Here is a 15,121-nt window from a genome sequence, read left to right as displayed (position 1 = left end):
GCCTGGTCACAACGTAAGACAGAGAAGCATAAAGTAAAGCCTGGTCACAACGTAAGACAGAGAAGCATAAAGTAAAGCCTGGTCACAACGTAAGACAGAGAAGCATAAAGTAAAGCCTGGTCACAACGTAAGACAGAGAAGCATAAAGTAAAGCCTGGTCAACGTAAGGCAGAGAAGCATAAAGTAAAGCCTCGTCACAACGTAAGGCAGAGAAGCATAAAGTAAAGCCTGGTCACAACGTAAGACAGAGAAGCATAAAGTAAAGCCTCGTCACAACGTAAGGCAGAGAAGCATAAAGTAAAGCCTGGTCACAACGTAAGGCAGAGAAGCATAAAGTAAAGCCTGGTCACAACGTAAGACAGAGAAGCATAAAGTAAAGCCTGGTCACAACGTAAGACAGAGAAGCATAAAGTAAAGCCTGGTCACAACGTAAGACAGAGAAGCATAAAGTAAAGCCTGGTCACAACGTAAGACAGAGAAGCATAAAGTAAAGCCTGGTCACAACATAAGACAGAGAAGCATAAAGTAAAGCCTGGTCACAACGTAAGACAGAGAAGCATAAAGTAAAGCCTGGTCACAACGTAAGACAGAGAAGCATAAAGTAAAGCCTGGTCACAACGTAAGGCAGAGAAGCATAAAGTAAAGCCTGGTCACAACGTAAGGCAGAGAAGCCATCGGCGGACGTATCCTCGGAATATCCGTCGGATGTATTTCCCCCCGGATACGATATTTTCCCGACCAATCACAACACTTGTTTCATTCGCGGAGAATGTAAACTGATTAGTAAAAGCATCAACGTCATTTCCTTCGGCGATACTTCCGCTAAAATCCCGCACTTCCGCTGATAGTCTTTTCAGTCGCGGTCTTGCCCAGGGTGCTAAAAACGAGACGTTGCGTTCTTGGCAAAGATTGTGTTTAATATCAACTTTGCGGCCCCCAGGGGCCACATGAGGCCTACATGTATATACATATAAAGTGGTTGTTTTCATATTTTATATCAGATCTACAGATCTACACACATTGAATGAAGACGGAGAGCTGTGGCTGGTGTATGAAGGCCTCAAGGAGACCAACAGGTAAACAAACGGTTAATGTAATGTCTTCAGCAGCAGTTAAAGGTTTAACCATTCATTACAGTGGTCGTTAACCCATTCTGACCTGAGATCAGATTCATACGAGGTTTCCACTGGACACACACTGGTCTGATTAACCCATTCTGACCTGAGATCAGATTCTAAAAATGTCAGTCGTTCTTCGATTTTTCAAAAATAGCAGACCTACAAGCTCATAGCGCGCCACTCGGTGGCGCGCTATGAGCTTGTAGATCTGCTATTTTTCAATAGCTAAACCATAACATGATGCCAACACCAAAATGGGTTAACATCTTGACGTTTTGTCAGATTACTTTTAGTCAGATTACTTTTAGTCAACTAGACAATTTACAATGTAGGCATTTAGCAGACGCTCTTAATCCAGAGCGATTTACATTAAGCAAGAACAAAAAAGCATGGGAATACATCACATAAAAACATTTATCATGAAACATGCGTAAGCTAAGAACGTAAACAAGAACATATCTATATAATAATGACACTATACATATAAACTATACATATATACCAGTAAGACGCGCAAACGCGGGAAGCGAACGCAGCTGAGACCCTGCAGATCATGTCTGTCTGTCTGTCTGTCTGTCTGTCCCGCTGTTACTGTATATGTGGACCTGGCCCCTTTTGTGCCCATATATGGAGCTGAGTGATTGCTGATGCAACACACTCCATATTTGGACGTATAGCGGGACAGACACACAGACAGACATGATCTGCTAGGTCTCATAGTAAGTGCTCACTGCGTTCGCAATCACTGCGTTCGCAACTACACTATGTACCCCCAATATAAATTGACTGCTACAATAACTTCAATAATAGAGACAATAAATACATACTGAAACCAGATATAATCATTAGGGAAGGTGTATAATGTATGTGTACTGTTATGTAAACTTAACTTCCATTTACCAGCCATTCAGTTGCAGCATTTTTCTCTTTTTTTTTAGACATATTAGTTATTGTGGCGACGACTGTCTGTTCAAAATAAAAGACTAATTGCGAACGCAGTGAGCACTAACTATATGAGACCTAGCAGAACATGTCTGTCTGTCTGTGTGTCTGTGTGTCTGTGTGTCTGTCTGTCGGTCACGCTCTAACACCACCTGCCCGCCACCAGAGGGCGCGGCTGTATCACACAAAACACACACACACACACACACCCAAAAATGTACGAGCTGCGTTCGCTTCCCGCGTTTGCGCGTCTTACTTGTAATAAATAAAATACTAAATGACAATGTGCTCAACTCTGCCCCCCGCAGGCTTCTGGAGGAACAGCTGCAGGAGCAGGCGGCGTCCCACAGGGAGCAGAGCGAGGACCTGAGGGAGGAGCTTAGGAGGGCGCGGAAGGACAACGACACGCAGCAGTCGCTATTGGCTCAGAGCATGATGATGTCACAGGAGGCGCGCGTCGACGCAGGCCTGCGCCACGAGATCACCTGTCTGGCCTCCGACAACCTGGTGGGTGTGGCCTGTTGTTATTAGCCAATCGTCATATGCCTGGTGGGTGTGGCCTGTTGTTATTAGCCAATCATCATCTGCCTGGTGGGTGTGGCCTGTGATTATGAACCAATCATCATCTGCCTGGGGGGGGGGGGGCGTGGCCTGTTATTATTAGCTAATCATATGCATGTTGGATGTGGCCTGTCATTAGCCAATCAGCTGCCTGGTGGGTGTGGCCTGCTATTAACCAATCAGGTGATTAATCAGGTGTGTTTCAGTGCATATTGAGGTGATCAATCAGCTGTGTGTGTTTCAGGTGATTAACCCATTCTGACCTGAGATCAGATTCTAAAAATGTTCTTCTACATCCTGACAGTTTTCTGAAAAGGCTATGTTTCTAATGTCAGTCGTTCTTCGATTTTTCAAAGAAAATAGCAGACCTACAAGCTCGTAGCGCGCCACTCGGTGGCGCGCTATGAGCTTGTAGATCTGCTATTTTTCAATAGCTAAAAGCACAACATGATGCTATAACACCCAAAAGGGGTTCCCGACCCCAAAATGTGTTTTAATCAGCTGTCTGTGTTTTAATCAGCTGTCTGTGTTTTAATCAGCTGTGCGTGTTTTAATCAGCTGTCTGTGTTTTAATCAGCTGTCTGTGTTTTAATCAGCTGTCTGTGTTTTAATCAGCTGTCTGTGTTTTAATCAGCTGTGTGTGTTTTCCAGGTGCTCATGGAGCAGCGAGAGAAGCAGGACAAGAACCTCCGCAAGCTCTACAAACAGCTGAAGATCTACCGGCGCAGAGTGGACGAGCTGGAAGGTACAGTAAAAGTACAGTAAGGTACAGTAAACAACAGCCTTTAGCCAGCATTACAACCAGTCCACATTTCCTCAAATGATTTACGATCGTCGCGGGTTGGACAGCTCTCGAAACCTTTGGAGATACGGCGCGTTGAAAACCGGTGTTCAGTTCAGTTCAGTTCAGTTTATTTTCAGTTTATTCATACATTCATACATTCATACATACATTCATACATTCATACATACATTCATACATTCATACATTCATTCATACATTCATACATACATACTTTTTTTCCTCTTTTTTTCTTTTTTAGTTTTTTTTGTCCGTAGCTCATGTCCTGTCCGTTCCGATGAAGGGTTAGGGAGAAGCCATAGGGTTAGGCGGTGTTTGCGAACGCAGTGAGCACTTACTACCAGTAAGACGCGCAAACGCGGGAAGCGAACGCAGCTCGTACATATTTGGGTTTTGGACGTATAGCTGCTTTGGGGACTCCTTATATGGTTATGGCTGAGTCATGGTGACGTAATCACTCAGCTCCATATATGGGCACAAAAGAGGGACAGACAGACACACACACACACAGACATGATCTGCTAGGTCTCATAGTAAGTGCTCACTGCGTTCGCAATCACTGCGTTAGCAGATCATGTCTGTCTGTGGGTCTGTCTGTCTGTCCCACTTTTGTGCCCATATATGGAGCTGAGTGATTACGTCACCATGACTCAGCCATAACCATATAAGGAGTCCCCAAAGCAGCTGTACGTCCAAAACCCAAATATGTACGAGCTGCGTTCGCTTCCCGCGTTTGCGCGTCTTACTGGTATAATGGAGGCCCAACGGAGCTGGATTTATAAATCCCATCGCTGGTGGGGACGGAGGAGCACTATGCTAGCCCCGGAGGAATGCTAACAGGTAAACAGACGGACGGAGCGTTCCGTCCGTCTGTAACGTGTCATGTGGCCCCAATAATAACATGAACGTGCGCAATGATATAGTCAACGGAGCAGCGCTGGCCCCGAGCTGCAATACCGAATTCGGCCACTATGTCCATTTCGCCTCAGGGTTTTCCTCCGGGTGACCTGACGGAGACCCTAGTCTAGAGGTCATGACCTTTGTGTTCTCTCCCTCAGCTCAGAGACCCTAGAGGTCATAGGTCATGACCTTCTGTGTTCCCTCCCCAGCCCGCCCCCAGACGTCCAGCCAGGGGGTCAACGTCACCGGAATCACCCGGAAGGAGAAGGACTTCAAAGGCATGCTGGAGTTCAGAGACGGAGACGAGAAACGCCTCGTCAAACACCTGGTCATCGGTACGTAGACACCTGGTCATTAACACCTGGTCATCACCTGGTCATTAACACCTGGTCATCACCTGGTCATTAACACCTGGTCATCACCTGGTCATCACCTGGTCATTAACACCTGGTCATCACCTGGTCATCACCTGGTCATTAAAGGAGAATTCCATGCTAGAATGCTTTCTTATCATTCTTACCTTTCTTTGTAGTTGTTACGTCCCCACCAAAGAGGTCCAGGTGTTTTTTTTGTGCAAAAACTCCTTATTGGCTATTTTCCCTACCATAAGCCCTCAATGAATTGCATTGCATTGAATGGGAATTGAATGGGGGCTATGGGGTGTTATGCTAGTTCGCTTATTTCCATCGAAATAAGTAGTAAAGTGTGCCTCTCGGGATATTATTTAGATTATGAAGAGAGGATAAATACAAAGAAATTATAATTTTGAGCGATGGAAATAAGCGAATTAGCACAACACCCCATAGCCCCATTCAATTCCCATTCAATGCAATTCATGTAGGGCTTATGGTTAGCGGAAACAGCCAATAAGGAGCTTTTGCACAAAATAACACCTGGACCTCTTTGGTGGGGACGTAACGACTACAAAGAAAGGTAAGAAAGCCTTTTAGTATGGAATTCTCCTTTAACACCTGGTAATTAACACCTGGTCATCAGCGTGCACCGAGTGCCGCGCTACGAGCTTGTAGGTCTGCTATTTTAGAAAAATCGTGAAAATGTGGTGCAAGTCTTTGAATATATATTCTTTCAGAGGAGAGCCGTTTTTTAACTCAAATCTTTGCTTCTAGGGGGTCCCTGGAACTACACATTTCCAGATGGGGGTCGGCGGCCAAATAGAGATATTTTTGGGGGTCCTTGACATGTAAACGTTTCAGAACGACTGACATGGAAACATGGGGTTTTTCAGAAAACTGTCAGGTTTTACAAGGCATTTGTAGAATCGTCCTCAGGTCTAAATGGGTTAATGTGTGTGTGCGTGTGCGTGTGTACGTACGTGCGTGTGCGTGTGTGTGTGTGTGTGTGTGTGTGTGTGTGTGCGTGCGTGCGTGCGCGTGTGTGTGTGCGTGCACGTGTGTGTGTGTGTGCGTGTGTGTGCGTGCGTGTGCGTGTGCAGACCTGCGCCCCCGCGGTGTGGCGGTCAGCGCGACCCCAGGCCTCCCGGCGTTTGTCCTCTTCATGTGTCTTCGCTTCGTGGACCGCACGGACGACCCGCAGCGCGTCAGCGCTCTGCTCAACGCCACCGTCAGCGGCATCAAACACGTCATCAAGGTACGCTGCGCCGCGTTGATTGATTCGTTTATTAGAGAGAGAGCTATAGAGCACCCGAGTCTGACGTCACTTTCAGTAGAGGGCGCCAGTACACAGGTTCATGTATTTCTTTAGTTGCATTATAATCCCCATAGGGGGGATTTTAGATCGCTTCATATAAGAACTGTGTTTGAAAAATGAACCGACCACCCCGGCCTTTCTGTCAGGGGGGGTGGCTGTGTGTCGTTAATGATTAATGTGGCCGCAAAAGCCTTGAAACTACATATGAAGGCAATGTCGCTGCTAATATACGTCACGCCCAGCTGTCGACACATTGCGTTCCTGAGATTCCTCGTTGACGTAAGCTCAGCTGGTGGTGACTAGACTCGTACTAACCACGAAACATTAAATATCAATAAAATAAAATAAATAATTAACAGTAATTAACATTCAGTTTATGTTGTGCGACAGGCAGATGCAGCCACCCGCCTACCCGATAATGTAGTCTCTGGATTAAACCAAAAGTGTCAAATAATGTTTTAGGAGCTGTTTCTCAACAACCAAAAGTGTCAAATAATGGTTAGAAGCTGTTTTTAACAACCAAAAGTGTCAAATAATGTTTTAGGAGCTGTTCCTCAACAACCAAAAGTGTCAAATAATGGTTAGAAGCTGTTTTTCAACAGCCAAAAGTGTCAAATAATGTTTTAGGAGCTGTTTCTCAACAACCAAAAGTGTCAAATAATGGTTAGAAGCTGTTTTTCAACAGCCAAAAGTGTCAAATAATGTTTTAGGAGCTGTTTCTCAACAGCCAAAAGTGTCAAATAATGTTTTAGGCCACCTTCATTCGATGCTTCATATCCATATGAGTGAAAAGGCCGGGATGATCGGTTTATTCTTCAAACGCAGTTCTTATATGAAGAGATCTAAAATCCCCCTATGGGGATTATAATGCAAATAAAAAGTACATGAACCTGTGGACTGACGCCCTCTGCCGACAGTGACGTCAGGACTTTGGTGCTCTGTAGGATAGCAGAAAAGAAGATCAAATAGTCTTTGCGGTCTTGTTCCCCTTTAGGTCCTATGCAATCAATTCATATTGCATCAGCACTGCCCTCACAATTAAATTTAATCATGATTACTTTGTATGTTCACAACATGTACATGGCATGGCTTTACATGTACATGACATGTGTTTGACGTGACTGTATGTTCATAACATGTGCGTGGCGTGACTTTCGCTGGTGAGGACTGAATAAATAAAGGTTGTTTTTGTATGTGTTTTTTTGTAGAGAAAAGGAGACGACTTTGAGACCATGTCCTTCTGGCTGGCGAACACCTGCAGGTTCCTGCACTGCATCAAACAGTACAGCGGCAAAGAGGTAGGACTGTCTGTCGTCACACAGTACAGCCGTAGGACTGTCTGTCGTCACACAGTACAGCCGTAGGACTGTCTGTCAGCACACAGTACAGCCGTAGGACTGTCTGTCGTCACACAGTACAGCCGTAGGTCTGTCTGTCGTCACACAGTACAGCCGTAGGACTGTCTGTCAGCACCATAGACTGTACAAAATATGGACAAAGCGTTCTCCGGGTCTAACATGAACGTAAAATGAAGACTGTCAGTCCTTGTAGTATGTAAGTCGCCATCTTTCTAGATCCGTTTTGGCCCAGCTGGCCATTGGCTGGCCCAGACAACGAGGCGGGACTCCCCCCCTTCTTCTCCGTTGGTTTTTATTTTGACTCGAGTGGGAGGGGAATCCCGTTCATAGACTGTAACGGTAGCCACGCCCCTCAGAACATACGCAACTTTATGGTCTTTTTTTTTATAAATGGGACCATAATTTTCCAAAAAGAATATTATGACATGAGAAATGAGACTTTAAACTAGTGACTGGAAGCAGAAAGTATTCATGACCATGTTTATTAAGGTAATACAGTCTAGGTGAAGTTGGGCCCAAATACATGGACTTCTATGGGGCTATGGGTTTTTCTGGGTCCAATGACAGACAGCGCCACAACAGGCCATTATATGAACTTTCAGGAAATCCCGATTTCCTCAGTGGCTTCACAAAATATCTGTCTATCCCTGGTCAGCACACAGTACAGCAGACAGACAGACAGACAGACAGACAGACAGACAGACAGACAGACAGTTAACCCACCCCTCCCTCTCCCCCCTCTCAGGTGTACAACAGGGAGAACAGTCCTCGTCAGAACGAACACTGTCTCCTGAACTTCGAGCTGTCGGAATACGAGCAGGTCTTTTCGGACCTGGCCGCGCGCCTCTACCAGCAGCTGTGCACCTGCATGGAGACGGACCTGCAGGCCCTCATCGTGTCGGGCATGTTGGAGCACGACGCGGTCCAGGGCCTGATGGGGTCCAAGCCTCACGTCCACCACCACAGCGCCACCTCCCAGAGGAAGACGCCGCCGCATCCAGACGGAGACGGAGACGCTGGGCCTCCCCTGACCATGGACTCTCTCCTGCTCCACCTCGGCGGTCTCCAGACCGCCATGCAGAGCCACGGCCTCCAGGAGGACCTGGTGCACCAGGTTGTTACCAAGTGGGATTGTGGATCGGCTGTTTTGTCAGTAATAAAACCTTTAGAATGACACATTGGACATGAGGCAGGCTTGCAGGTGAAGATAAGTTTTTAATTAAGTTCCAGGCCTGGACAACATAGTGAAATAATTAAAGAAAATAACTCAAAACAACTTAACTGAGAGGTACTGGTGTCAACCTCTCCCCATGGCAGCACAAACTCTACTGAGCCATTTTTCCCTCTATATAGACTCCTGACTCCCCCCCTGGCTAAGCAGTCAGCGAATCACAAGACATTTAACAACACAAGCAATCAGAGCTCTCTTCGGGCCATCAAGGCAGCTTCCCAACTACAGCGTCTGCATAGATAAAAACACAAGGATATTAATTCACATGTCAAACAGCAGAATGTGCACCTTCTGTGGGACTGAGAATCATACCATACAGAAACAATACAATGAGCATGTATTGTAGAACAGCATATTATTCTGACAGAGGCTGCTCTGTCACACAGGTCACCCGGCAGATGTTCTACCTGATCGCTGCCGTCAGCCTCAACCACCTGCTGCTGAGGAAGGACCTGTGCTGCTGGAACACCGGCCTGCAGATCAAGTTAGTAATAATATTAACCCATTCTGACCTGAGATCAGATTTCATACGAGGTTTCCACTGGACAACACACTGGTCTGATTAACCCATTCTGACCTGAGATCAGATTCTAAGAATTTCTAACGCACAGAAGAATGGTGGTTCTTTAACGCATTTTGACCTGAGATCAGATTCTAAAAATGTCTTAAATCCTGACAGTTTAAAAGAAATAGCAGACCTACAAGCTCGTAGCGCGCCACTCGGTGGCGCGCTATGAGCTTGTAGATCTGCTATTTTTCAATAGCTAAAGCATAACATGATGCTAACACCAAAACGGGTTCCCGTTCAGAATGGGATAATAATAACACTTTATTTGTATAGCACCTTTCATGACATGAAATGCAGCTCAAAGTGCTTTACAGAGAAATGGAGGATAAAAGAAAAGCAAGGCAACGACATTAAAAAAACAAGCGGTAATGCAATACAGTGAGGACATGAATAACAAAAATAAATAAAAGATCAATTAAAAGCAATGTTATAGAAGTGGGTCTTGAGCTGAGCTTTAAAAATGTCTACAGAGGCTGCCTGTCGAAGGTACAGTGGGAGCTTGTTCCATGCCGACGGCCCCTAGAAGCAAAAAGCTGCTTCCCCTGTATTTTTTTATTTTTATTTTGGCAAAGCGAGCAGGCCAGCAGTGGAAGACCTTAGGGGGCGGTTTGGGACATTTAGGCAAGCAGTCATGTAGGTAGGAAGGTGCGAGACCATTGAGAGCTTTATACACAAGTAAAATAATTTTAAAATCAATCCTAAAAACAACCCGAAGCCAGTGCAGTGATGCCAAAACTGTAGTAATATGTTCTCTCATCTTAGTTCTAGTTAAAACTCTGGCTGCTGCATTTTGGACAAGTTGTAATCTGTCAGTTGTTTTCTTAGGCAGTCCTGAAAAAAGTGCATTGCAGTAATCAAGCCGAGAAAAAACAAAGGCGTGGATTAGCGTTTTTGCATCGTCCAAGGACAAATAGGCTCTGATTCGTGCAATATGGTGAAAAAAGGCAATCTCTAGTATTATTAGTATTATTATTATTGTTGTTGTTATTGTTATTAGCTGGGCCTGCAGATCAAGTACTGAAGCTTTACTTTATTAGTCTCTATTGTATTGATCTGCAGGCCATCACCGGTGACCGGCCTCGTCAATATCAGTGTTATCATTATTAACGTTTTGTGGTGACTGGCACACAGAACCCAGGAGTCAGGACAATTAACAGTTGGCCTAGATGTCAAGGCTTTTATTCAGAAAAGCAAGGGTGACAGTGGTAAGGTTTCTTGGGCAATATAGTTAGTGTCTCCAGGTCTGAACAGTTCCCTCTCTCTACCCCTAGGTGGGGCGGTTGGGTCCGTCAGTCGCGGGACCTTGTCTCTGGACTCTGCGGTAGAGAGGGGGATTTCAATAGCGATGTTTTAACATGTTAACGGTGTTGTTTTCAGGTACAACGTAGAGGAGTGTTTTAACATGTTAACGGTGTTGTTTTCTAGGTACAACGTCCTCCAGCTGGAGGAGTGGCTCTCAGAGCAGCGTCTGGTCTCCAGCGAGGCGCGTCAGGCTCTAGAAGGTTTGGTTCAGGCGGCTCAGCTCCTCCAGGCCAAGAAGATCACCGAGGAGGACGCTGTGGCCGTGAGCTCTGTGTGCAGCGCACTGACCACCGCACAGGTTAACACACGCACACGCGCGCGCGCACACACACACACACACACACACACACACACACACACACACACACACACACACACACACACACACACACACACTGCAATGGAAATTAATGGTCTCACTATTAGTAAGTAAACAACATCAGGAAGAAGCAGGACTCAACCCTCAGGATTCAAACTCCATTCTTTCATGTCATCACACCAGAGAGAGAGACTAGTGTCTCCCTCCAGAGCTTCCCTCAGCCCTCCCCACACATCCCCAACACAGTGTACAGAGTTTCAGGAGTAACAAGAGATGGTCATTCCTTAACCCATTCTGACCTGAGATCAGATTCATACGAGGTTTCCACTGGACATACACTGGTCTGATGAACCCATTCTGACCTGAGATCAGATTCTAAAAATGTCAGTCGTTCTTTCGATTTTTCAAAAATAGCAGATCTACAAGCTCATAGCGCGCCACTCGGTGGCGCGCTATGAGCTTGTAGATCTGCTATTTTTCAATAGCTAAAGCATAACATGATGCTAACACCAAAATGGGTTCCCGGTCAGAATGGGTTAAATGGACTCTATTCTATATAGTTTTATATTATATATATATATATATATATATATATTATATATATATTATATATATATTTTATATTATTATATTATTTATATTCTATATACTGTTAAGTATCATCTACTAGTAGGCTACATTCAATGAATCAATACCATAGTGTTTATATGCATTTTTGCCACCACAACACATACACACACACACACACACACACACACACGCTCTGTGTGCAGCGCACTCACCACCGCACAGGTTGTTAACGCACACACGCACGAACACACACAACTGTGGAACTTAGATAGATAGATAGAATACTTTATTGGCAGTTTAAGAAAATTACAGAAAAATGACATCCTTTAAAAAAAACGCCAAATGGACTTAGACACAAAAAAGCCTTCGCTTGTTTCCATTGTGGTCCACTTTTGTAACATGAAACTATACACATACTAACCCGTACAGACAAAACAACCATGGAACATAATAAATAATCCTTATTATAAGGCTGGGAGCTATATATACATAGGACAAGAGGTACCCTGGGAGAATGAACTCTCTCCCCTCCACGTGAGAAGCACACAACTGTGGAACTCTCTCCCCTCCACGTGAGAAGCACAGAACTGTGGAACTCTCTCCCCTCCACGTGAGAAGCACAGAACTGTGGAACTCTCTCCCCTCCACGTGAGAAGCACAGAACTGTGGAACTCTCTCCCCTCCACGTGAGAAGCACAGAACTGTGGAACTCTCTCCCCTGAGAACCACACAGTCGGAAGGACTGAAAACCTTCCTTTTTTACCAAAGCATTTTTATTATGTTTTAAATGTTCTATTTAGATGTTTTTAATGGTGTGTCGTTTCTCCTGCTGTAGCACTTTGAGATTCTGACCAATATAAATAAAATCCATTATTATTATTATCCTAGATCACTATTTCTATGTTTATATAATCTACTGTTGATTGTTGTAAAGTGAGCGTGCTCTTGTAGAGTGTCGCAGTCCCTCCCCCTTTCAGAACGACGAGTGGCCCAGGAAATTAATCCCAATGAATTTTTCTCCATAGGCATTTCTTAACCCATTCTGACCTGAGATCAGATTCATACGAGGTTTCCACTGGACACACACTGGTCTGATGAACCCATTCTGACCTGAGATCAGATTCTAAAAATGTCAGTCGTTCTTCGATTTTTCAAAAATATTTTTCAATAGCTAAAGCATAACATGACGCTAACACCAAAATGGGTTCCCGGTCAGAATGGGTTAAAGTATTTATTTAAAGACGGTTACGCCACGGACAAAGCCAACTCGGATCGTGACAAATCATGACAACGAACACAATGTTTTGGGGCCGATCAAATAATTTATAAGACGAAAAACAAAACAAATAGTGTTGTCTTTCCTGCCTTTCTTTTCTTCTTTCTAATGATTTGGTCGGCCCCAAAATATTGTGTTCATTGTCATGATTTGTCACGATCAGAGTTGGCTTTGTCCACGGCGTATAACCGTCTTTAGATAAATACTTTAAGAAATGCCTACGGGGCAAAATGAACGGCGATTTATTTTCCGGGTATCTCGAGGGGGGGGGGGGGGGGGGGGGGGGGGGCGGGACTGCGACGCTCTATAGGTGGATGTGTTCGTCCTATCAGTGCTCTGATTGGTGGATGTGTTCGTCCTATCAGTGCTCTCTGATTGGTTGATCTGTTTGTCGTCCAATCAGATCGTGCGCATGCTGACTCTCTACACTCCCGTCATGGAGTTCGAGGAGAGAGTTTCCCCGGCTTTCATCAGCAACATCCAGGTGTGTGTGTGTGTGTGTGTGTGTGTGTGTGTGTGTGTGTGTGTGTGTGTGTGTGTGTGTGTGTGTGTGTGTGTGTGTGTGTGTGTGTGTGTGTGTGTGTGTGTGTGTGTGTGTGTGTGTGTGTGTGTGTGTGTGTGTGTGTGTGTGTGTGTGTGTGTGTGTGAGTGAGTGAGTGTGTGAATGGTGCATTTATATAGCGCCTCTATCCAAGGCGCTTTACATAGATCTGAATCGGGTCTCTGTGTTCACATTGAACTGGATCTGGTCTATCTGTGTTCACATTGAACTGGATCTGGTCTATCTGTGTTCACATTGAACTGGATCTGGTCTATCTGTGTTCACATTGAACTGGATCTGGTCTATCTGTGTTCACATTGAACTGGATCTGGTCTATCTGTGTTCACATTGAACTGGATCTGGTCTATCTGTGTTCACATTGAACTGGATCTGGTCTATCTGTGTTCACATTGAACTGGATCTGGTCTATCTGTGTTCACATTGAACTGGATCTGGTGTCTGTGTCCAGGTGATCCTGAAGGACCGAGTGGGATCTCCTCTGTTCCTCATGGACGTCAAGAAGGTGTTCCCGGTCTCCTGGACCTACACCTGGTCTCCTGTGGCCCTGGACTCCATTCACATCCCTACCAGCCTCAACCTGGGCTTCCTACAGCAGGTCTAGACACCTACACCTGGTCTGCTGGACCTACACCTGGTCTCCTGGACCTACACCTGGTCAAGTGACCTGAAATGTACACCTGTAAACGTTGAACTCCTTCCAAATGAAAAATGACTCTGAGAGTGTTAATTTGGTGTGGACTGGCCTTAACTCTGAGAGTGTTAACCCATTCTGACCTGAGATCAGATTCGATAAAATGTTCTTCTACATCCTGACAGATTTCTGAAAAAGCTATGTTTTCTATTTTAGTCGTTCTTCGATTTTTCAAAAATAGCAGATCTACAAGCTAGTGCTATGTAGCCTTTTTACATCCTTTCTAAATCACATACTGACATTAATCGACAAATAATCTCTGGTTGTTCCAAATTTCTCAGTTTATATATTCAACAAATATAACCAAATGGACCCTTGCAGGTCTGTAACTCAGAATGTAACACATGGAACCAAATGGACCCTTACATCTGTAACCAGACATCATCCAATCATGTTTACATTGCTATGTGCAACAAAACAGGTGATAATCAACTGCATTTGAATGAAATAAATCAATATATATAATATAATATAATCTATATTGTTCATGAACGGTGTGTGTGTGTGTGTGTGTGTGTGTGTGTGTGTGTGTGTGTGTGTGTGTGTGTGTGTGTGTGTGTGTGTGTGTGTGTGTGTGTGTGTGTGTGTGTGTGTGTGTGTGTGTGTGTGTGTGTGTGTGTGTGTGTGTGTGTAACCCTGAAAGCGAGATTACAGGTTGTACCTTCTAAACTGAATCTCTCCATCTGGTTTCCAGGTAATCATGCTCCTCACTGTATTCATCATAACAAATAGCTGAAACCATGTCCCACATCTTAAATGGTTGCCATGTTTACAGGGGCCTTTACATTATGTAGGCATGACAGAATAGTGGATTTGATATCGAAAGACATCTCTTCCATTTTCAGGTCCTCCATCATGCTTTATAAGCATTCTACTGTGAAGCCGAGGATGTTTAACCTGTGTAATGATGATTCTGTGTTCTCTAACATTTCAGCTAACACCCTTGATGTCATTGTTGTAAATGAAAACCATAGTACTTTGACTATAGCCTGGAAGAAGCCTTTCTAACCAAAGTGCTGAAGTATCAGCAGCTAATGTAGACAATTTACAATTATAATTTAGGCATTTAGCAGACGCTCTTAATCCAGAGCGACTTACATTAAGCAAGAACAAAAGCATGGGAATACATCACCATCTCACAGCTACAGGCTACAGATGTAAACTTTTAGTTTTGGCAGCCTAGGGCATGTGCATAAGTTGGTTGTGAGGGGCTTACAAATGGCCGGCCTTTCCAAAAGGAGAGCCAAGCAGTT

General features: G+C 44.7%; 1 protein-coding gene across 1 annotated transcript in view; it reads left to right on the top strand.

Moving 5' to 3' along the window:
- The window catches only part of LOC308314674 (unconventional myosin-Va-like), a gene marked incomplete at its 3' end in the record, with an annotated part of 70,593 nt that extends 56,815 nt beyond the window's left edge, over nucleotides 1–13,778 (top strand). Inside the window, exons 32-42 of the mRNA XM_080762305.1 lie at nucleotides 1,002–1,076; nucleotides 2,369–2,567; nucleotides 3,273–3,366; nucleotides 4,533–4,658; nucleotides 5,777–5,931; nucleotides 7,200–7,289; nucleotides 8,095–8,463; nucleotides 8,967–9,064; nucleotides 10,574–10,748; nucleotides 13,019–13,099; nucleotides 13,626–13,778. Coding sequence (XP_080618431.1) covers nucleotides 1,002–1,076; nucleotides 2,369–2,567; nucleotides 3,273–3,366; nucleotides 4,533–4,658; nucleotides 5,777–5,931; nucleotides 7,200–7,289; nucleotides 8,095–8,463; nucleotides 8,967–9,064; nucleotides 10,574–10,748; nucleotides 13,019–13,099; nucleotides 13,626–13,778 — 1,615 coding nt within the window. The remainder of the gene's footprint in view (nucleotides 1–1,001; nucleotides 1,077–2,368; nucleotides 2,568–3,272; nucleotides 3,367–4,532; nucleotides 4,659–5,776; nucleotides 5,932–7,199; nucleotides 7,290–8,094; nucleotides 8,464–8,966; nucleotides 9,065–10,573; nucleotides 10,749–13,018; nucleotides 13,100–13,625) is intronic.
- Between the last annotated feature and the right edge of the window lie 1,343 nt (nucleotides 13,779–15,121).

Source organism: Protomyctophum bolini (genome assembly GCF_963924005.1).
Source record: "Protomyctophum bolini genome assembly, chromosome: 4".
In the NCBI taxonomy this organism is placed as follows: domain Eukaryota; kingdom Metazoa; phylum Chordata; class Actinopteri; order Myctophiformes; family Myctophidae; genus Protomyctophum; species Protomyctophum bolini.
The sequence above is the reverse complement of the archived record's forward strand: the minus strand, read 5'-3'. Positions and strand labels throughout refer to the sequence as shown.